General features: G+C 42.3%; 1 protein-coding gene across 1 annotated transcript in view; it reads left to right on the forward strand.

Moving 5' to 3' along the window:
• The window catches only part of frem3 (Fras1 related extracellular matrix 3), a 33314-nt gene continuing 8355 nt past the window's right edge, over positions 1–24959 (forward strand). The window contains exons 1-12 of the mRNA XM_063475216.1: positions 1–5017; positions 5853–5942; positions 15704–15850; positions 17720–17950; positions 18026–18151; positions 18402–18653; positions 22323–22472; positions 22558–22767; positions 23208–23405; positions 23568–23732; positions 24109–24291; positions 24384–24514. Of these exons, the coding sequence (XP_063331286.1) occupies positions 1–5017; positions 5853–5942; positions 15704–15850; positions 17720–17950; positions 18026–18151; positions 18402–18653; positions 22323–22472; positions 22558–22767; positions 23208–23405; positions 23568–23732; positions 24109–24291; positions 24384–24514 (6900 nt within the window). The remainder of the gene's footprint in view (positions 5018–5852; positions 5943–15703; positions 15851–17719; positions 17951–18025; positions 18152–18401; positions 18654–22322; positions 22473–22557; positions 22768–23207; positions 23406–23567; positions 23733–24108; positions 24292–24383; positions 24515–24959) is intronic.

The raw sequence follows: 24959 nt of genomic DNA on the forward strand, positions 1-24959 counted from the left end.
ATGGCTGCTTGTCTGCAAAGTTGCAAACTTTGTAAAAAGAGTTGCCTTCTTTTGGCTTTTTCTCTCAGCTTCTGTTTTGCCTCAGTATGTGCAGGGCCTTTTGATTCAGCTCACCTCTATCACCGCAGGGCTGGACCTAATGAAGATGATATCATTGTTGCTAACAATGGGATCAGAGTGCCTTTTGGGCGGTCCGTGTTTCTGGACCCTGTGAATGACCTGGTAACAGAAGTGCAGCCTGGTGACCGCTGCCAAATCACAGTCCTGGACAATGATCCACTGGCCCAGAAGCCTGGGATGCTAACCCCTAAAAAGTTTCCCTGTTCATTTGGATCTGAAGAAGTGAAATACACGCATTTTGGATCAAGGAGCCCCAGTAAGGATCGTGTGAAGATGCAGCTTCGTTATGACTCTCACACAGACACAGTCATTGTCCCCTTCATGTTGGAAGTAGAGGTTGTTTTCCAGCAGCTTGAGATCCTCACCAGGAATATGCCCCTTAATGTTGAAAAGCTCAATGGAGAGAGCAATCCTATTGACAAAAAGGGCCTGGAGTTTTCCTATGAGGATGGTGTCACACAGTGTAAGATCAGCACTCTGGTCGGCGCTGGAGGTCTTCCCAGGTATGGCACTCTTTTGAACAACCCTTCCAATGGCCAAATGGTTGACTGTGATGAGTTTGTGAAGCAGGGTATTCGCTACAAGCACACGGCTAAAACCAACTCACCAAACAGAGACTATATTCCAATGATGGTAGAGCTGCAGGATAACGAAGGAAACATGATAATGCAAGAGCATTTCCAAATGATGGTTAGAATCAGAGAAGGTGCAGAGAACACTGCTCCCAAACCCAGCTTTGTAGCTATGATGATGATGGAGGTTGATCAGTTTGTGATGACAGCTATTACAAGTGACATGCTGTCGGCTGAAGATGTTGAATCTCACCCAGATGACTTAATCTTCAACATCACGTCTCCACTGAACCCTCAGCAGGGTTATATCATCAGCACAGATGATCAGAACCTGCCTATCACCTCCTTCTATCACAGGGACATCAAAGAGCTTAAAATAGCCTATAAGCCACCCTCAGATGACTCAGAACAAGAGAGGATTTTTCAGCTAGAGTTTGAAATTGTAGACACCGATGGTGCAGTGTCAGATCCATTTGCTTTTATGATTGTGGTAAAGCCTATGAATACATTGGCTCCTGTTGCAACCAAAAATACAGGGCAGCTATTGTTTGAAGGGCAATCTCGAGCTCTGTCCAGCTCTCAGAATTTAGAGATTAGTGATGAGGATAACCTGGAAGACGTGAAAATCACAGTCATCGATGGTTTAAAGCACGGAGACCTTACCATGCTCGGCACACGCAGGAAATTCTTTACACCTGCCGATCTAGACGCTGGCATTGTTGTGTACCAGCATGATGGCAGCGACACCTATAGCGACAACATTATTTTTAGAATGACTGACGGCAGTAATGAAGTGGAATTTTTGTTCCCCATCACCATTGTCCCCACTGATGACGAGCCCCCTATTATTAATGCAAACACTGGCTTGGTGTTGTTCAAGAATGAAATCATGCAGATCTCTCCATTCATCCTAAGTGCAACAGACATCGATTCAGAAGACTCCACTATTAAGTTTGTCGTGGAGGCACCATACTCCACCATAGGGCAACTCCTGCTTAGGCAAGCAGAGCTACCGTCTGACCCATCTCTGTGGAAGTTCAGCGAGACGGATGAGATGTTTGAGCAGGTGGTGACTGAGTGGCTTCAGCAGGACATTCTGGATGGAAAGCTGTTCTATCGTCACATCGGGCCCCACAGCACCACCACTGTAACCGATCACTTTGTATTCCGGGTCCAGGACGATAACGATCCTCCCAATCAATCAGGCGAGCACATGTTCACTATCAAAATCCATCCCGTTGATGACCTTGCCCCAGAGCTTTTCCCAGGCACCACCCTTCACGTGACAGTGCAGGAATATGAGCTCACATACTTTAGGAAGAAATTTTTGTGTTATACTGATCTTGATTCAGATGACAGAGATTTGAAGTACACCATCACTAAGCCCCCGACTGACACAGATGAGAACAATCCAGCCCCCTTGGGTGAAATTGTACTGACTGACAGCCCTGACACTGTAATTACAGAGTTTACACAAGCCCAGGTTAATCACCACAAAGTAGCTTATAAGCCCCCAGACCAGGAATTGGGCATCACTCCAAAAGTGGCTCAGTTCACATTCACTGTGGAAGACACAGCTGGCAACACAGCAGATGGACTGTTCACCATTTTCCTACAGCCGGTTGACAACAAACCTCCACTTATCACCAACACAGGGTTCACTGTTTTGGAAAGAGGTACATATGTCATTACCAGGAAGGAGCTGCACGCCACTGACACGGATACAGATGATGACAATATCATCTTCACGGTGACCCAGATTCCCCAGTATGGGCAGCTGCAGTATTTGGGGATTGATATGTCAAATGGCGAAACATTTGTGCTCGAAGACATCACAACCGGTCGTCTAACTTACATGCACGGAGGAAAAGAATCTCTCACTGATGTCATCAAGCTCTCTGTAAGTGATGGTTTCCATGAGGTACCAATTGCCATCAGGATCACAATCGAGCCAGTTGATGACAAAAGGCCCACAATTATGCTCCCACCCGGCCTGCTCGGAGCCTCCATAGATGTACTGGAAAATGGAGCCACGGAGATTACAAGTAACGTCATTCAGGGCCACGATGAAGATACAGATGACCTCATGCTCACTTTTATTGTTGAAGAACCTCCGAGACTGGGTGAAATCCTGGTTAATGGTGCTCCTGCTGAGAGATTCACCCAGGAGGACATAATTAACGGGGTGGTTGTGTATGCTCACACATCTGGTGAAATAGGTCCGACCAAAGAGCATGACTCCTTCAATCTTACTTTGTCTGACATGTCAGAGCAGTGGGTCGTTGGTGGCAACAAGATCCAAGGTGTGACAGTCCATGTGACAATCCTTCCTGTTGACAGCATCCCACCTGTTGTCAGCGTCGGCGAGCAGTTTATAGTAGTGGAAGGGGAGAAGAACGTCATTACTCTGGAGCAAATTCATGCTGAGGATGTTGACACCAACAGCGAGGATATCTTGTGTACCATCATTGTCCAACCAACCTCTGGTTACGTGGAGAACATCTCACCAGCAGCAGGCTCAGAGAAATCAAGAGCTGGGACGGCCATCACCGCATTCGCTATTAAAGACATTTCCCTTGGCCACATCTACTATGTCCAAAGCATCCACAAAGGGGTTGAACCTGTGGAAGATCGTTTCACGTTCCGCTGCTCAGATGGTATTAACTTCTCTGAGCGCCACTTCTTCCCTATAGTCATCATTCCAGCCAATGATGAGAAGCCTGAGATTTTTGTCCGTGAGTTTGTGGTAATGGAGGGCATGAGTCTGGTCATTGACACCCCAATTCTGAACGCAGCTGATGCTGACATCCCCAAGAATGAGCTGCACTTTGAGATCATCAAACCCCCCAAGCATGGGACAATTGTTCAGCAGCTCAGCACTGGCACCATCCCTGTGGAGAAGTTCAACTTGGAGCAGATCATAGAGGCATCCAACATTGTCTATGAACATGATGACTCTGAAACCAAGGAAGACAGTTTGGAAATCAGGCTATCTGATGGAAAACACAAAGTGGAAAAAACTGTTCCTATTGTGGTCATTCCTGTTGATGATGAGACACCAAGAATGGCCATTAACGATGGCCTCGATGTGGAGATCGGAGAAACAAAAGTGATTAGCAACAGGGTTTTAAAGGCAACAGATCTTGACTCCGAAGACAAGGAATTAACTTATGTTGTGCGATACGGCCCTGGCCAAGGCTACCTTCAGCGTATCAGCAAATTTGGAGATGTTTTAGGAAATATCACCCTGGGAATGAATTTCACACAAGATGAAATTGACAGACAACTCATTCAATATGTGCACACAGGCCAGGAAGGAATCCGTGACCTGCTGAAATTTGACGTCACAGATGGTATAAATCCACTTATTGACCGTTACTTTTACATCAGCATCGGAAGCATTGATATGGTTTTTCCAGATGTTGTTAACAAAGGTGTGACTCTCAAAGAAGGTGGAAAAGTAACTCTCACCACTGACCTCCTCAGCACCTCTGACATCAACAGCCCTGATGAATACCTCAGTTTTAGCATCACGAGAGCGCCTAGTAGAGGGCACTTAGAGTGCACTGACCTACCAGGTGTTCCTATTTCCACCTTCACCCAATTGCAGCTTGCCGGCAACAAGATCTACTACATCCACACCTCTGATGATGAAATTAAAATGGACAGCTTTGAGTTTGAGGTGACAGACGGCTACAATCCCGTCTTCCGAACCTTCAGAGTGTCCATCACTGATGTGGATAATAAGAAACCTGTCTTAACCATAACAAGGCTAGTTGTGGAGGAGGGAGAATCCAAACTCATCACACCTTTTGAACTTACAGCTGAAGACCGGGACACTCCAGACCACCTGCTGCGCTTTATAATCACGCAGGTGCCAGTACACGGTTTGCTGCTTTTCAACAACACCCAGCCAATTACGACTTTTACCAAGCAGGACCTGAACGAGAACCTTATCAGCTATAAGCATGATGGCACTGAGTCCAGTGAAGACAGCTTCTCTTTCACTGTCACCGATGGCACTCACACCGACTTTTACGTTTTCCCTAACACTGACTATGAGACACGCAAACCCCAAATGATGACTATTCACATCAATACGGTGGATAACGGTGTCCCTCAGATTTTGGTAAATAAGGCTGCCGCTTCACTGAAAGTCCTCCCAACTGGACACCTGGGCTTTGTGATCACCAGCAAGGTCCTTCGATCAGAGGACCGGGACAGTCCCCAGAAGGTGTTGAAGTACACGGTGTCTGAAGCTCCACTGCATGGCTTCATCATGAATACCGCCCTGGGCAATGACAGCATCAAGACTTTCACACAAGGTAAGATGATGTCACATTTTTAAACCTTGTAACAACGTTTTTCAAATGTAAGATTTACTCATCAGTGTTTTAGAGTTAATATTGGATTGGAGTGGATGCTTTGTGTGGTACAAAGGAAAGCCCTGAATTGTTCTGAATTCATGATGCCAACAGCTTTGAGTTAGTATAAAGTTAGATATTCTCCCAGGATTTATTACAAAGACTTGTTATTATAGAATTTAATAAGATGCGTAGAAGCACACATCCAAATCCTGAATATGTAAAACAGAAAAACAGCTTTTTATAACTGGTGAAAAAGCAAAGAATAAGAAATATTCAAATAAATAATATTCAGTTAAAAACAGTTGGCTGCATTATACTAATACTAATATAATATAATATAATGATGCTTAACTGGTTACTACAGACCCCATAAAACAATTTTAACCTCATATGTGGACATCAAATTTTGGGTTGTCTAGACCAAAATACAAAATGTTGCTCTACAAGGGCATGATATCCACTTATGAGGACGTTATGCTGCAACTGTTCTATCACAATTTTAAAGCGAATGTCCTCATATGTAGATCTAATTTTTCTCATAAACAAAAATCAGGAAAAAAAATCACGTAATTCTTTGTTTTCACATTCATCAGGTCCCAATCAGCCCAAATGGTAAAGAGAAATTAAAATTGCATGCCCTGAAAGGGTTCGGGTCTTAGGAGTTTAAATATATTTCTGTAAACTAGATTTTCTGACTTTGTATTTATCCTGAAGGACAACCTTATAAAAGTGGTTTAGTCGTCACAGTTATCATTTTAGCTAATTGTTTCTCCATATTTTTTTATGCAAACAGCTGATATCAATGACATGAAGATCTGTTATGTGCTGTTGGATGGGAGCAACGCCACCAGTGATATCTTCTACTTCACAGTTGAAGACAATGGTAGGACCCCTCTAATATTTAATGTGTAGTGGCTTCAAGCCACTTTGAGTTTGACTTTTAATGGCTGCTAAAATTTAAACTTCTTGCTCTCTGTCGGTCACCTAAGTGTTTGCATCACAAAGACTTAAGGCAGTTGGCCATGACTGACACCCAGTACCGAGGCGCCGCCTCTGTTCGCCCCACTGGAAAGGGCAGCAGGTTTAAAGTACAGGGGTCAAAGGGGACTTAAGCCAAACACTGACTGTGGGTTAGTAAAAGTAAAAGACTACCACATGCTCTCAACTGTATTGTTATTGAACAATAGGGTCCTTTCCTTTGGGGCGCTTCTCTGGGCTTTCAAACGTCACCTTTCATCATCTGCCTGAAGTGACACAGTGAAATGTGCATAGGTATGCATGCTGATATATCTGGTTCCTCTTACAACAAGTCTCACAAACATTTTCTTTTATCTTTCTAAATATCCACTATTTAATGACATGACTTATGAAATAAAATCTGCAGAATATTTTGACATTATGAAGATTTTCAAATTAAAAGATTCTTAAATTTCTTTTCAATGAATAACCAATTTTATCCAAAATATATGAACTCCATATTTTTTGTTAGCTCAATTTCTTTCTCTCTCTGTTTTTGCTCGCTTACTCTGACATAACACTGAAGCACTGAGGCTTTCTGTAACACTGCCTTACTATTAAAACATTATTTATATCCACCCCAAGTATAATGCGACAATCTGACAGCCGACATCGTTTACCCTAAAGAATTCTCTTAAATGAATCGGATATGCGTGGTACAAGCACGATGATGGGTCAGGGTATAATAAAATCGCTCGTTGCCTTGTCACCTCTAACAGCATTACATATTTATAGCAAATGCAAAGCGATAAAATGCAGCAGGTGGGTTTTACTATTTTAGCATTGGCTGTAAAATATGAAACAAGATTTAGAAAGGCAATCAATGCTGAAGGGAAAGTTTAGTCTATAATTATGCTGTTTGGAGGGACATGCTCCACCTCCTAACACCACCATCACGCCCATTGAGAAAAAGGAGGACGTGAGTTTGTCTGTTTTTAGTTTAGCTTCGCCTTAATGCCTCCTTATTAACTCTTACCCTCAGACTGTGAGTGATATATTTATTTTTAATGAGAATCAGTAGCACTGACATTAATCAACATAGATTAGATAAAAGTGCCTTAATCCTATAATCTTAACTTAGGCCAACATTTTTCCACATAATAAGATGCCTAAAGCAAAGAATTTCTGTCTTTAAGTGTGGGTTTTACCACAGGAAGGGAACACAAGGGCTTCAATTAGCTCAGCGCTCCCTTTTCTGTTTGCTTACACACTTTATTTAAGCTTCCAGCCAACTCAGCTGAACCAGGTGCGGTGGAGCTTATACTGGGACATAAAACCAGACCTTGTTTCTACATGACCACGGCTGACACGTGTGGCAGCGGCACATCATTTGTGTAATGAACTGCATCTGTATCACTGCACTTAATGGATACACTTATCAGTAAAATCATCACCATACGTATACATAACCACACACACAAATACAAAGACACGTCCAGGAAAAGATCAAAGAGATAATACATGAGAGCGAGTCGAGCCAGCTGGTGGCCCGCTAATGTGAAGTGTTGAAGAGGTGACCCCTGAGGGATGTGGCTTTATCCTGGACATGTAGGGGCATGAGAGTGGAGAGCACAGTGATGGTCAGGCTCTCTGATAACAAATCTCAGTAGGTGAGCTGCTTGTGTGAGAACCGATGGTGGGTCAGTAGAGATTATCACCCAAGATAATCCTCAGGGAACAAACTTTTGTACTTAAAAAGAAAATCCAAATGCGACTTCATTAACCTAACCTAAGGTTAAATAGAAATCTGTGCTTAAACACCACAAAAACACTATTAACCTTCTTTATAATGAATTCTTAACCTAATCAAAGTAGTTCTAGATCCAGACACATCCTTTCAAAATCAGTGGGTTTTAAACCTCCTTTGTAAACTCCAGTGATTCTTAATCCTGAATCGAGTGTAAACATACCACTTCTAAGCCTAGTAAGTTTTACACAAATACACACAATCTGAATGTGGCCTCACGCCCCGGAAATACCCCTCAGATGCACTGATATGGAAAGCTCCCTAAGGGTCTTAGCAGCCTTTAAAAGATACCTGCCACTACATGTGCTCCAGTGATGCTTCTTCATGAGCAGGTCAAGAATACACACTCGGATAATTAACATATCCTCATGTGGAACTGAAGCAGTTTGGCATTCCTCTATAAGCCCTGCAGGCTCAAATGTTGCAAGCATACATGTACATATGTAACTGCGAGTCCGTGTATCTGCTGATACAGAAAATTAAGATCTTAATCAAACATAAACCAATAATGTGCAGACCAGCGACATTGTGTGTGTATGTGTGTGTATTTGTGGCCAGGCAAAGCTGAAGCATGGCTCTTGTAAGAGCACGTGTGTCTTAGTAAGAAGTCAGGAGCAGACACTCGGTTTGATTTCAGGGGTCTCTGTGAGGATCAGTTATTAGCATAGAGTTAGCATAGTGGTCAGTTGTTAGAAAGAAACCCCTCCTCTGTAGCTAAAAAGTTCAAATCTACAGTGAAAAACATCTAAATTCTACATTTCATCTGCATTATCCGTACTATATGGTGCATAGTTTGTTTCTTTTTTATTGTCTTGTGATTCCATTACAGTTTCTGCAGCCTCTGGTTCATTTGAGGTATTCTATATATGTTTATATCTGTATATTCACAAGAAGCTATTATGTAACATTAAATACTAAAGGTGTAACAGTTTTTCAAGTCATTGGTTTACTTTAACAGCACCTCACCTTGCTACAAGTTTAACAATAAGAAAAATTTTCTCAAATGCTGATTTGAGCAATAAAAATCTTTTAAAAACATGACAACGTCATCAGTACTGATTGTCCACACCACTGTCCAGCCTCACTGTCACTCTCCTTCAATGCATCTTCTGTGTTGTGGAAAGTTAAATAGGTGCAGAAAGTGAATATCTTATGATTATTTGCCAGCAAACCCCGTCTAAAGTAGAAAGAAAGCAGTATAATTATCATCTGCTACTGCTGTCATTTTAAACAACTAATGGCTTCTTACTAAGTACTCAGAGTACCAGACTTAACAAAACTGTGATGATGATCTTAGAAATAAACTAGGATTCAACTTGGGCCATCCTCACACTGTTTGCAAGCTGTAACTTGCATCAAGTGACCAACTCTGGAATTTCTTACAGCCATTCAAAGAGTGGGATACTGAAGCAGTAAATACCTGTTGTGACACAGCTCACATATATCCCCATCAATCAGGAATGGGTCCAGTGAGCCACAGGCTAAGAAAAGAAACCCTTTCTGTCAGACCTGTTAAACCTTGTAAATGTAAAGATTTTGGAGTGTTTTGGAACAATAATTTAAAAAAAAAAAAATCAACAAAAAAACCATTTAATTCTTCTTAATCTTTGGTGCAAGTCAAAGTGCACCCCAAACAGAAGACAAAAACCAAAGAGAGAAAAAATAGCTTTGCATTCAGATAAGTCTCTGTGTTTTTTTTTCTAGTTGCAACAATATAGTCTCCCAGTTCTGCAGGGGGATCATGGGCCCTGGTGGGTTGAGTGTTATGTGATCATTCAGAGCCGGGGAGAGGAATGCACTTCCTATGGGACTCCAGACTCCAGGGCCACAGACAGAGCAGGGCCTAGAAGTGAGGTGGTATCCCAGGCAGACAGGTGTGTACGTGAGAGTGGAGGCTCCAGAGGGATCCCCTTTCAAAGCATGTGGTCACCCCACTCCCAGCTCCGCAGAAATCTAACCCAATCTCAGATAGCCCGATAACCCACAGATTTCCACCGTAAGAGGTGCCCGCTCTGGAGGGGGCAGCTCCCCAGAGGGGTGCAATGATATCAAGCCAGAAGAGAAAAGGGGAAACTGAGGAAAAGAAACTTGAAATATTTTTAAAAGGGCAGCATTTTGGTCACATTTCTTCAGCACTGTAAGGGTACCTTGCTGCATGTGGACTGCAGGCTGGCCGACATGGACATGCTAAACCTCTGCTCCCTAACAGTGTTTTGGGATCTTACATGTCACTCGTGTCAACAGTCACCGGGAGATTTACTGGCTAATGGTGCCACTGTCGGGGCCCCCCGCGACTTAAAGAAGCTAAGGCCTCTCAGTCCTCCTCCACCACACCCCGTCCTGTTCTCACTTACCCTCCTTCCCCTTTCCTCTTCTCTAAGAGCCCTTCAGGGTATTACTATTCTTTTTTCTTGTTTCTATCTCACGTTTCTCTCCGGCCCTTTCACTGAACTCTGCTATTCCCTCATTCTTTGTCTCTATTTCTCTTTTTGTTCTTTATCTTGAGCCTTGATTTATGGTGGCTGGTGGACCTCTGGGGTGCAGAGTTATGATGTATAGCTAGAGCGGTTATTCTTATCCGCTCCCACATGGCAAAGCTGTCACTGAGTTACTTGAACTCTGTGCCATGTTTTTTTTTTTTCAGCCACACTAGTGACTTTGCTGCAGAGAAGGAAACACTGGTTTGTTGGATTGTTGGTTTGTTTATACATGAATCACTGTGGTCTAAAGTGAAATGTCTCAACAGCTTTTGAATGGATTAGTTTTGGTACATTCATGACACACCAGGAAGAGTTTGAACTTCCTGGTTTCAGTCGAGGTGCCTCAAAAGATTAATCAGGTGCAGGTTTTCATATTTTTTTGACTCAGTTGTCTTAACCAGAGCCTCCTTATATTTCAGCATTACACCTGTAGCTGATGCTACACCTGATGCTAATTTTTCTGGTGCCACAAGGGACCATGTATGAACAACAGGGTGGAGGGAAGTGATGTACAATACAGGGAAGCACTGACTGTATGTGCACGTTGCACCAATACAGGAAGCTGCTGATTAGTGCTAAGCAGCAGACCAATAAAGCGCTAAAAGTGTAGGTCACAAAGCAAGCCACATTATTTATCACATAATTGTGTAAAACAGCTAAATCACTAAAACCCCATATGCAATCAAGATACGCCGTTCAATGTCATTCAGTCATTGTGATCAGACCGAACAGGCATTTAGTATTTAATGCATTTAGTTAAAGAGACTGATTATCTATTAATACAATTTAAGTAGATATGTCCATGTCATCATAATAATGTTGGTCCACGATCAACATCGCAACTGACTAAGTCATGTTGTGTGAGCATTCGGTTAGCATTAGCAAGGAATTTGGTGAATGCTATTAAAAACAATCACTAGCAAACCAAAATGTTATTCAATGCCCAATTATGGGCATTGAATAAGCCAGTCTACTGGTATTTTTCCCTGCTTTCACACTGGTTTTATTTTTTGTCCCCAGAGGCAGCGTTCCAACATTTTAGCCTGAAATATCCTTCAGTACAGCCTTAATCTAGATTTAGATTTATCAATAGTGTTGTTTTGTTCATTATTTTGCTTTTGAACTTTTTGCATGATTTGACATCTACATGTGAGTGCTGTCTAAGTTTGCTTCTTTTCGTTTTGTTGTCCCCGCCTACTGGCGCACATGGGTCAAAGCTATTTCCAACTTCCTGCAGAGATGTCCTTAATGTCCTGAACAGATGCTGTGATGCAGACACTTCGATTCGTTGATTCATAGCACGTACTGAAACTGAACGATTAAAGTCATCATTGCATCTAAGAAACCTAAATTTTAGATGAATCTTACCTGATCTCCTTTTTTGTCTGTTTACCCTGATGTTTGACATCCTCTAGATTTAACAGACCACACTTAAAGCCAGTGATATTAAATGCTGAGCATAGCTGGCAGGAATCTCACCAGTATTCATATGAACTGGATGATTGATGACGAAATGCAATAACGTGACGCTTGTCACTCAGTGAGGATATTCTTAGAAGGTTGCTCTTCCTTGCATCATGCTGGTGAACTTCAAAGCTTCATATTGCCCTTCCTCTCAAGTGATACCTCCAGCCTGACCCACTGTACCACTGCATCTATGTATGGTGCAGGCAGTGCCGCTGTGTAAATATGAACTGAGGGAGAATGTGCCGTTAAAGGACGCCTTTGGAGGGAAATTGTGAGGCTGCAATGTCCTGTAAATAAGCCATGATGTTGTTGTGCCGGCACAGAATATTTGCTGAGTCATCCTGTTATTCTGTAACTGCTCTGTGTTTTCTGATGCACATTCTTAGTGCTTGTTAGGAGTTTGTGTCACTCGGCTCGTATAACAGAACACATTTCTTTAGTATTCTTTGCCGTCCAACTGGCATCAATCAAAGTGAAGCTAATTTATTAGATGGCTGCTAACAGGAAGGTTTGGAAATACATGGAGCCTATAAAACATTTCATCCCAGCAGAAATTATAATGATTGTCAGTTTAAAAAGCTAATGGAAATGTGAGCTTAGTGAGTCAGTCACTGAGTGTATTGGATTTGATAGCCAGACTAATATAGCATGAGCGTCATAAAAATTGCAATAAATCAGACCGACAGTCAAAATTATTAATCATAAAGCACAGCAATCTGGCTCCTATGTTTGCAGCTACTTTTTGTGCAGGTCTTTCTATTTTGGGCAAAGCTAAACCATTTTCATTTATTTCTGAAGTGCTATGTGCACGCCTGGCATCCCGACTCTTGGTTTGCTCAGCCTCATGCCAGCGCCGGCCTCAGCGTCTGACAGCACGCACAAAAGAATTCAGAGAAATGTGGAGGCAGGCAGGCAGGGAGGCACGCCATGGCGGCAGATCTGGCCCACCCAGACTGCGGCCTGCTGTCCTTCTCAGTTGTTCATCCCCTTTTTGCGAACAAAGCCGACACAGGGAGGAAGGGGAACACAGAGGGGGAGGAGGTTTGTGGAGTACATCTGTCACTCTGCTACACATAATCTGGGAGTCTGGCGGGAAGGAAGGTTTTGCGAGACAGGGAGGGACAGACTGACAGACAGACTAAGGGAGATCTTCGCTTTGATGTTCTCAGCCAGAAAACAGTAGTGCTGCTTTCTGCTCCTCCTGAGGAGGCATATATTATAACAGAGAATCACATTCTTCATACTGTAGGACTGAGGTGCAATGAAAAAAGGAAGATGTGCAACAGTGAAACAGCAGTGACAGTTGTTATTCTGGATGAAATGATTATTAAAAACAACCGTGGATCATGCTGTGTATAAGAAGTAGGCAATGCCAGATGTAACTCTGTGGTGGTGTCTCTTTATGATGCAATCATAAAGAGACACCACCATACGTCCCCAGAGCAGACCTGTGGCTGTGAAACACACAGCACGACCGTTATTCAGCTGTGTAATGGGGCCTGTTGTTTTAAAAGTATAGGATTTGCATTTATTCACTTCTGCAGGAAGTGAATACTGTAGAAATACCTTGTCGTTGTACTTTCGATGCTTGTTATTCAACAGCCCGTGAAATATCAGCCCAGCACACTTGGTCTGATTCATAAAAAGTCCTTTGTTTTACTCCTTGTAGTAATGCAGAAACCTAAAGCTGCCTGATTGCTTGGTGCCAAAACAAAAGCAGTTTTTTGTCTTGGCTGTGTTCATTCAATAAGCCCTGATGAGAGACTCTGAATGAGCTTCTCCTCATATCAGCTCCAAATAGGGCCAACTGCCAGCACGCACTTTTTTTCCAGCACAGAAACAATCTGATGATTCAAGTCTTTTTTTCTGTATATGACTGTACATCAGGCTGGAATTGGTGCATTTTCCTTCTTGGGTGCTGAGAGCAAATCTTGTCTTTAAGAGTTTTGCTTGTTTAGCAGGTACTGAGTCGATTCTGCTCAGAACACAACAAAGTCGAATGTTTTCAAAAACCCGTTATTCTATTAACACTTGAAGAATTTGGGTCAAGCAAAAACAGACATGATACTTGTTTCCTGTATTTTTAGCCATGGCTGCGGGAAACCTGAGCACGAGCCTGGTGCAGAGTGCTCACCAGGCATTGCCGCTCCATTTTCGCAAGAGGATAGCCTGCATTCATGTATCCATCCATGTACGCTGAACAGAATAAGACTCTTTCTTTAACTTGAACTCAGTTGTCCACAGTCTGTTTTCCAGAAAGAAATGATAAGTGATTATTTATGTTTACTATCCCACATTTTCCAGACAGTCATCATTACTCGATCAAACATCAGCTGAATCTGATCATGCTTCTGCCTTTTGGTCCACGTGGATCGTTTCTATTGTGATACAGCCTGGCTTGGCTTCAGCATTGACATGTGGGTTCGAGGAAGCGGCCCCCTTCCCATCCTGAATACCCACACTCAGCTCCCCAGTGTTTTCATTCTCCCCGGTCACATAGCATAAAGACTGCAGCCCCTTTCTTCTTCACTGAGGCAAAAATGAGCTCAATGGTGGTTCAGTGTGAGGACAAGGAGAGGCTCCTTTCTATTGTCCCGTTGTTTGTTTTTGTTCATGCTCCTTTGACTGGTGTAATGTCTAGTTCACCTTTGTGTTTTGTTTTTTCTGACACCTGTATCAAACCTTTAAAAAATCTTCCCAAAAACTTCTGCTTCTTCTCATTCAGTCAAGTTCTCTCACTCCTCTAAGCATCTTTTTTACAGAGTTAGGTCAGCGGGGCTGCTCTCAGTGTGACCAGCCGAGCAAAACTAAAGCGAGCCAGTTGTCTCTAACCTCTCTGATCCAGAGAATCCGCTGAGCCTGACCCATTTCAAAAGTCACAAGTCACCAGGCTCGCCTCGTTCAGGGATAAAGCATTAGGCTATTTTACCGCCATTGCTAAAAAAAATATTCCAAGTATGCAGCAGAACTTATTCTCTGACATATTTCTGAAGCTGTCTGCATTAAGTCAGTGATAAAAACCAAGCTGGCAGTTAGAGGGATTACATGAGTCATGAGATAGTGTGGATTAAAGACGGGATCTATGACTCTGACCTTTTGATATTTAATGTCAAATGTGTTTCATTTTTGGAGGATAGCCTCTTTCACTCAGTATTTACTCAGGCTCATGTTGTGCGCAGCCACACATTAAATCATCGTTAAAACAGGGGCAGCCAAATAATATTCCCCAAGGGGCCACATGAGAAACTGGGACTGTTGTGGATGGCCGCACCTATAAGTAGCCCTCCACAACAGTCCCAGTTTCTCATGTGGCCCCTTGGGGAATATTAATTGGCTGCCCCTGGCTTAATGTATGATAAAAAGTCAGAAATTAGTAGAAAGGGGTAATTGTGCTCACTTTTTCTTAAACCAGAAACATGTAATCATTTGTATATGCTCTTTGAGGTCACTAATAATATCCGACTCATCTCTATGTCCTGGAAACACCCCACTCCACTTCATTATTTTCAAAAGGGAACGCTACAGAGCATGACCAGTGCATGGCAAGTTCAATAAAGATAAAACTCTATGAGCACGTTTTTCAAAAGCAGACAATTTCCATTTTATCTGAGTTCACAGGCATCCTACTGAGGCCTGAGAATAAGAGAGAGCTGTAGGTAGACATGGATAAGAATCCATTGAAATAACAAGTAATGCAACTCCTCCTGGTGAAGTGAGCTTTAGAGAAGCCCTGGTATTAAGTTATCATGTTTCCCTTCCTAAATTAAAATATCCCTTTGATTTCTTTTATCCTTGAGCCCAGAGCAGATTGCAGTTTATATGCCTCAGTGAGTCCCGATAGGAACAAAACAGATTATTGTAGTCTCCATCGGAAAGAAGTTTCAAATGAAATGCTAATACGTTAGGTTCTTTTTTTCCCCTGTCTCTCTTTAGGTGGAAATAAACTAAATCCCCAGCCATTCCGACTCAACTGGGCCTGGATCTCTCTGGAGAGGGAATACTATTTGGTGGATGAAGATGCCAAATTCCTGGAGGTGACGCTGAAACGCAGAGGCTACCTGGGAGAAACTTCTTTTGTCAGTAAGTGTTGACAAGTCATTTATTTAGCTTCTAATTAACTGCAGGAAACCTAATTAAATTTGTATGCTTTAGAAATGAGTGGCGGTTTTTTGTTTGTTTTTACAAACATAATGATTGCTTCTACTATAATCTGCAGACATTTTTGTTTTTCATTCCTGATATAGGGCTTCCCTGCGTAGAAACAATAGCCGAAGCCACTGAGACATCACTCATCTGTTTGTGGCCTCTAACTTTAAAGTCAGGATTGTAATATCTAGTTTGTTTGGAGCCAAAAGCTACAACTGAACAAGAGGATAAGTTACCAACTAAAAGTTGAACGCCTGATTAGCAAGCTTTATCTATAAACTGCACGGATGCATTGCAGGCACAAAAACACCTACTAATTAAGCTAAATAATATATTATCAGATAACTGAATTAAATATGCTCCGAGACACCACAAACATGGTTAATGAATCAAATTCAGTGACCAAAATAAGCTGAGGGTGTCCCAAAATAACAGCTGGTAAACAGGTTTTTATGTGTTATGCTACTGTCTGCTTCATATTTTGGATGCAAATATTGTATTTTCTACTCCATAACATTTATTTTAAAGCTTCAGTAGCTTATTTTGGAGATACGTTGAATCAAGCTACCAATAAATAAGTAATTAATATCAACAGCTGCAATGATCCAATAATATAATGGTAACAATATAATGGTAAATGGACGGGTTAATGCTTTTTTAGTCTGCTTGAGCATTCAAAGCACAACATGTCTCATTCACCCATTCACAAACATAAGAGCTTTTTTTTCAATGTCTCAGTGCTTTCTATCCAACATTCACGCTCCAATGAACACATCAGGAGCATGGTTCAGTATCTTGGCCATGGATACTTTGGCATGCAGACTGGAGCAGCCAGAGATCAAACCACCAACCGTCTGAGTAGTAGATATGCTAGTAGATATGCTCCACCTCCTGACCCACGTCCTCCCCAGTTATATGATGTAAATGATTTTTAAAGTGCCATCCTCATAGTTACTTTAGCTTCTTTAAATATACAGTAAATACATCCTTAGCTACGTAAGCTGGATTATAACTTTCACTTCATTAAAAAGTCCAGATACATTTTTTCCACATGACTAAATTTAAAATCTTTCCTGGAAATGATCCTGAGCATTGTGGGATTCACTCATTTTTAGAGCCAGCTTCAAGTGGCCCTTCAAGAAAGTGCAGTTTTTGGTACTTCCATAATGGCCTTATTTTTTTAGCTCCTAAGGGGCCACTTGCTTGTCACTCATAAAAAAGATATGATGGATGATGATACCACACGACCCTTTATTAAATTGACATTTTAACAATGAATTATTACCCACTTTTAAATGTCTCTTTAGACTTTCATGTTATTTATGTGTTTTTAAAGGTCAGACCTGCAATAAAGCATGACCATAGCTGCCTTTAGTTAAAATCTCTAAACATTCCTTTTAAGGCTGCAGGGCTTATCCTCAGCTTATCCCTGCAGCCAAACAGAAAAACTCCACACTCACGCCGCAGACATGTCCCCAAAGGAGCAAAGCTTTTGTTTTCTTGTTTGACTGCTGCTCCATTTCCTGTCCTGTCTGTGACAGAGGTTCAGTTGAATTCATGTATGACATTTCCTAGTAAGGCTTGCATGCTGGCCACTCACTCGCTGTGCAAAGGAACGTAAAACTCTAACTATCTTTTTCTTATTCTGCGGTGTCAGCAGACAGAATATTCTACCTGTTATTGTTGCATCAGATTGAAATTATCATGTGTACTGTTCAAATATGAAAGCCTGTACTTTGACATAAGCCCCAGGAGGAAGCACTGGGGTAAAATATTGCTGCCACTGGCACTGCTTTCCCTCAGGTATTGCCACTAAAGACGGCACAGCAGAGAAGGACAAGGATTTCCGTGGTAAGGCCCAGAAGCAGGTTCAGTTCAACCCAGGCCAGACCACAGCGACCTGGAAAGTGAAAATCTTCACAGACCAGGAGTTTGAGACCTCGGAAACATTTGAGATACAGCTGTCAGACCCTGTCATGGCTGTACTGGAGTTTCCTGACGTCGCGACGGTGGAGATTGTGGACCCTGGCGATGGTAAGAATCTGGTTATTTTGAGTTATTTGAACAAAATTGTTGTTCTTGGCCTTGATTTGTTTTCCTTCAAAACAGAATCGACCGTCTACATCCCTCAGTCAGAGTTCAAGATAGAGGAGGATGTTGGAGAGCTGTTGGTGCCAGTGCGACGTTCGGGAGATGCCAGCCAGGAGCTCATGGTAGTTTGTTACACTCAGCAAGGTGAGATTAATCTGTTTTTATCAAAACACAAATAAATGAAACGGGATGAATTGCAGGAGTGGAACCTTTTCTTTCATTACTTTTGACTATTGGTGATATATTAGAGCAAACATTTCTATGTTCATGTGTAGGGCTGATTATTTAATTAGTATTTATTTTGTGTTATTTTTTTATTTTCCCTTTTTACTCTAATGACTTCCTGCTGTTAGTTTCCCTGCAAACTGATCTTTCTGTTCCCATAATTCCTCAGGAACAGCCACCGGCACCATACCCAGCACAGTCCTTTCCTACTCTGACTACATCACCCGGCCCGAGGACCACACCAGCGTGCTGCGCTTCGATAAGGATGAGCGAGAAAAAGCCTGTCGCATCATTATCATCGATGACTCCCTTTACGAGGAAGAGGAGAGCTTTAACGTCAGCCTCAGCATGCCCATGGGGGGCCAGGTGGGCGCCAACTTCCCGTCTGCCAAAGTCACCATTTTGGCAGACAGCGATGACGGTGAGTGGAGCGTTTGATCATTTGAGAAAAATAATGATGAATGTATGCTGAGCTGAGCTCGTTCTTTTTGGACCCGCATCAGACCTGGAGTTGAAGATGAAGAGAGGGATCTCCATCAATCATCTGTTTACAGACAGAAGGAGTGACCTCGTGAAACTATTGCACGTACAGTGTGGAAAATTATTATTTGATCCACTGCTGAATTTGTAGTTTTACTCACAAATTTTATGCTAGTTACATTTTAATTCAGAGAGACAGAATATCAAAATCAAAAATCCAGAAGAAAAACACATTACATAAAAGTTATGACCTGATTTGCATGTCATTGAGTGAAATAAGTATTTGACCCTGAGCAAAACACAACTTGGTGGAGAAACCCTTTTTGGCAAACACAGCAGTAAGATGTTTCTTGTAGTTGGTCACCAGGTTTGTTGGTGTACTGGTAAATGATAAATGCCCCATTATGAACAGTGAGTAAATACCGTCCGCTGACATCCTTTGCTGCAGTTAGAGAGCCACAGAGGGTGGCAGGTGTGGTTGATCCTGTTGCTTACAGAGTCTCTTTGCTCTGTGTTTGCATTTGGGTGTCTGCTCGCTATTAATCCACTGAAGGTGCGCAGACAGTCTGATCACCACAATCACCAAAGCCTAAAGACCTGGATGCTGCGCCTGCATCAGCGGCTCGACAGTATGGCTGTGTTTATGCTACAGTTATCCACTATACTCAGCCTGTCTGAGCGTCAGATACAAGATAACAACAGACAGGTGCTGAGTGGGGAAAAGGCGACCTCTGTCAATGTTATGCTACACTGTAGCCCGACAGATCAAAGGACTTTAAATCTCACCGTGCTCCGCGGGCGACCCTCACCGGCATTTAGGAAAGCCCAGGGGGAAACAGAGGGCACCCCTTTGTCTGAAGGGACCAAAAGGCAGGTGGTGGAGGGGGGGGGGGGCGAGGCTATTATGCAGGGAATCCAAATGACTGGCATGTTTTCCAGCACTATGTGGTCTGTATCTCTAAGGAGTCTCAACATATTAGCTTGAGAGATTTATTTTCCTTTCTCACATTTACCCCGTCTCTCGCGCCTTTCGCCCGTTTCTCGCACTTGCTTGGAGTTTAATTGATCTTTATATAAATATAACCATTGTGCATTCCCAGACACGCGAAGAGACAAGAGAAGAGTCTTTACTGTATACCTCTATTGTGATCCTTCTTCTTCTTCTTGGTGGGTCCTGAAGTACCACCGCGCCACAAATCTGCTTCAGTGCCTGTAATGTGTGCGTCTCTGTTAAACAATCTGCCCCGCCTGAGTAAACTTGTGGTTTGGGACCTTGCCAACAACGAGCCTCTATTGTTACTGTTTGTCTGGATCTTCCTCCCACTGATCTTAAGGTTGCCATGTTGGCACTCACTTCACCCTCTCACCCTTATTTTGGTGCTAAATAGAAGCCGGAAGGCGCTGAATGCATCCCAGCAACCACTCCCTCAGCTTCAGTTGTCTCTCACAGCATGCATCGACTTCTAAACTTTAAGAGCAGATCTGCCATTTCTCCTCAAGTAGTAATAACTGAGAGGGAAATTATTGAGACATCTGACATTCACTCATAGTGTCCCGAAATGTTTAACAGATACAGTGATACATTTTTATTGACTTTTGTTACATATCAGCTCTGGTCAGATGTCTTCACTGAAAGCTGTGGGCTAAACTGCAAACACTAATCACACAAGAACAAAGAAGACTGATTAAAGTACTTGTACTTCTTGACATGAAAAGGTCCACTTGTAAAAATAAGAATATTTTACTGTTATAAATGTTTCTCATGCAGTTTTGCCAGAAACCACTAGCACTCCCCAGATGCACCTACAAGATTTCTGATACCAGTGATGCAGCAGCTGAAGCAGTACTGAGAGCTCAAGGCAAAAGTTCCTCTTTAAAGCAAGTGACAAAGTCTCTGCAAGACAGCAGAACATGTGGCAGTGGCATGAACCGCAAGTTTGTCAGTGGGGAGACTGTAGCTCATGTCCCAACTTTGTGGCTTGGACCATGTTTTTACTTTGTCTTTTGTTTTGTTTTCACTTACTGCCTGGGAGTTACACAACAAATTCCTTGGTTAGTTTTGGGTTACATTGACAATGCATACTGAAAAATGATGCTTGGGGTGGTAGACAAGCATGTGTAACGAACAGCTAGTGACACTTGTTCAATATCGCTACAACCTCATGTGGCAGAATCGAGGCATTGACGGTGAAAATGGGCTACATTTTTTTTTTTAAATTTAAAAGAGAAAAGAGTTTCACTTTAATAGTTAAATTCTTAGTTTTGGAAAACATGCAAGAATTTTCACTTGTACTCCCTTCTTGGTGGGAAGTGAAGCTAGCAAGCACTTTGGTGACAGTGGGAAGGAAAAAACCCTTTTAACAGGAAGAAACCTACAGCACAACCAGGTTCAGGGAAGGGCAGCCAGTGAAGTGGGGGGTGAGGGGAGGGAGACGGGACAAAAGACATGGTGGTGTGACAAGTGGTCTAAAACACAAGAAACACCCAGTGCATCATGGGAAGCCTCCACAGGTCAAAGCAGCGTAACTAAGGGAGTAGTTCAGGGTCACCTGATCCAGGGCTAACTATAAGCTTTATCAAAAAGGAAAGTTTTAAAATGGGACAATTTCTGACAGGTGCAACAAAACGCTTTTATTAATGCTTGAAATGTGTGTTAATAGTGTATAGATCAGTTAGAAGACATCGGTATGAAGATTTGACAAAACAAGCATTTAAGATTAACTAAACAAGTGGTACGACAAAACAGCTAACACATTTAATTATTGAAATCATACAGCAGAAGAATATTAACAACTGCAGTATTACAAGACACAACGCGATTTTTCACAAGCTGGCAACTTGACTTGGCTCTGTGAAGTGCATTTAAGAATGTTTATGTCCTCGAGTTTCTGCTGAAAAGATGAACCTCTATATCTCCACGTCTATCTATAGGTCAGATCTCTAAGAGCGCTGGCCGGACGCAGTGTGTTGAAAACCTGCTTTATACACAAGTGAAGAGAGATGAATGTGTTCCAGCGGTCTGAATTCTTGCCCTCTGTCTTTACAAAGGAGACGGTTGCCTCTCTGTCTCTGCCACCGCACCCCTCCCCTCCTTTACCATGCTTCTTATCAGCTTCTCTGTCATCAGACTCCAGGAACGTCCCTTCGCTTACCCATCACTGCCTGTGCACATACAAGCACACAGCTTATTCATCAGGTGTACCCTCAACCCTTTGGCGTTGAGTTCAGAGAGAGCTGTCGGGATTTAGATAAGTGGGGGAGGAAGGTTGAGGCAGGATAAGATGGATGACAGCTCTCTTCCTGTGCTGAGTAAAAAATGGGGGCATTTTGCTCAGCTATTCACTTCAATCTGTCCCTGAACCTGAACTACAAAACATGTAGTCTAAATATCCTCACACATTAACTGCCAACATCCAAATGTCTGGGCTTATGCTGTGCCACAAAAAGATCTTTGTTTTAAGAGCCTGTAGAGAAAACACAGATTACTTCCTTCACTTTATGTGGTTTTGGAAACTACTTTGTCAGAATATTTCCATTAAGAAAATACTGACTGCTGATCATGGCTCAATTATTTACTAATTTTCCTTCCTAATATTCCCAACTCTCACAGAGCCTTCACTGTACTTCGGTGAGCCTGAGTATATTGTGGATGAGAGCTCAGGCTATGTCGAGGTAAAGGTTTGGAGGACAGGCACTGACCTGTCCAAAACCGCTACCGTCACCATCCGCTCCAGGAAAAGCGACCCCGTTTCTGCTGAAGGTAGTATCAGACCTTTGACAGAATCCACAGCACTCAGTCGCATTAAATAACAGCATCATTTAATGGCTTCTTCTCTGTCTGCCAGCTGGACTGGACTACGTTGGCATTAGCCGCAACCTGGACTTTGCTCCAGGGGTGACAATGCAGACTTTTAGAGTAACCATCCTGGATGACTTGGGCCAGCCGGAACTAGAGGGACCCGAGACCTTTGACCTTGTGTTGCGGATGCCCATGAATGCGGTGCTAGGAGAACCAAGCAAGACGACCATCACCATCAATGATACTGTCACTGACTGTGAGTATCAGGTTTAGAAATCAAACCAAAGTACGGATTTATAAATCTGCTAAGCTTTTTTTTTTTACTCCTTCCAAACAAAGAGTTGCACTCATAATCTTTTCAGAAGATATTTTATATTCATTTAACTTATATAAAAGTTCATTATCAGTAAATAAACAATGACTAAATGGTTACTCTGGCGCACTGTTATGTAGCTTTAAGGACAAATAAAGACTTTCTGAATACAAATACTTTTCATGTAAGATGTCATATGCTGGCTCTTAACTATTATACATATGTACATTATGAAGCATTTATTAAATGGTTTTACACATAAATTATAGGTCAAAAAATATCAGATCGCTTTAAAAAAATATGGATTCTTCATAGCATGAAACACTATCTTCTTTTAAATTTGTGAAGACTTTCTTGTAATTGATTGCTTGTTGGCTTCTCAGTGCCTAAGGTTCAGTTTAAGGAAGGAAGCTACAAGGTGGATGAGTCTGATGGGGAGGTAACAGCCACAGTGTACCGCAGTGGAGACATCAGCCTCAGATCCACTGCACGCTGTTACACTCGCCAAGGCTCTGCTCAGGTCATGATGGACTATAACGAAAGGCCCAATACTGATGCATCAGTCATCACCTTTCTGCCAGGTGACACCCTCCCTCTGATTTGATCTTTCATGTATCCTTTGAGGTTCATATATATATATATATGTGTGTATATATATATATATATATACATATATATATATATATATATGTGTGTATTTATATATATATAATATATTCTCTGTACCCTAATTTTCTCCTCAGGTGAGAGTGAAAAGCCATGTGTGGTTACCCTGGTAGACGACTCCATCCATGAGGAGGATGAGGAATTCCGCTTGGTGCTGGGAACTCCTAAGAGCAAGTCTCCTTACGGCGCCTCTATCGGGGAGCAGAAGGAAGCACTGGTCACTATCACAGATGAGAAAGACAGTACGTGTTTTCTGGAACTAAATATATTGCAAATAATAAAACAACATTTGCACAAGTGGGAAAAAATGTATCAAATATCATGGCTGAGGAAAAAAAAGATACCCCTGGCCCAATCCAAAGAGTCTGTATTTGTACTAAGTTAGCTAAAACTGATGTAAATAACTACAATAGAATAGCTCAATTATTTTGCTGCGTCTCATAACATCTGCTAACAATAGAACACGAGAATCTCAGTACCTTTGCCTTTTTTAATACTTCTTATTCCCATAAACCGCATTATTATTTGGTAAAATTTGAGTTCAGATCAAAGATGTTCAAAAGAAAAAAATATGTTGCTTTAAATGTTTATAGTACGTGAATACAATTTTTCTTCCAGAGCCGATCATCCGTTTCTCTGAGATCAAGTATAGTGTGCGTGAGCCCCAGGTGAAAGGCGAAGTGGCCATAGTGAAGATTCCTATTCTTCGTTTTGGTGACACTTCAAAGGTTTCAGTAGTGAGGGTGCACACAAAGGATGGGTCTGCAACCTCTGGAGAGGATTATAACCCGATGTCAGAGGGTGAGAACCTGATTTTAGCGGTTACACAGTGACTAAGTAACTTGCATGCTGCCTCCTGATATGACTGCACACGTCACTGTTTGTGTTTTAAGATGTGGAGTTCAAGGAGGGCGAGAAGGAACACTTTGTGGAGATTGAGGTCCTGTATGACGGTCAGAGAGAGATGAGAGAGGCCTTCACTGTGCACATGAAGCCTGATGACAATATGGTGGCTGAAATACAGGTGAGACAACGGCCGCGTGGGATGCACGAGCAGATGCGCATAAACAAATATAAACCCAGAAGAAGGTTGTGTATGTGCGGGGTACAGTACTGCAGATCTACACAGGAGCCCTGTCATGTCAGCCTGTGTTAAAATAAGCAGGCAGCAGCTGGCAATGCTGTCAGCACGCCTGAACCACAGATATATAAAAAGCAGGAATGAGATGCTGAGGGGAATGTCCCAGCAGAGCCAAACAGAAGACAAACCTATAAACAGAACGGAGACATTCTGCCCATATACTCTACAGCAGGCATGTACAGCTCACGTGACAGAAATAGGTGATTACAGTACAATTTGTGTGTTGAAATTACACAGAGGATCATTTAAAATGACAATGTTTTAATTTGGTGAAATTAAACTAATCTCGAGGGCTCCACGGCAGATATTATAATAGCAATGTTTTGAA

The sequence above is a fragment of the Pelmatolapia mariae genome, linkage group LG6, assembly GCF_036321145.2.
Source record: "Pelmatolapia mariae isolate MD_Pm_ZW linkage group LG6, Pm_UMD_F_2, whole genome shotgun sequence".
Taxonomy (NCBI): Eukaryota; Metazoa; Chordata; class Actinopteri; order Cichliformes; family Cichlidae; genus Pelmatolapia; species Pelmatolapia mariae.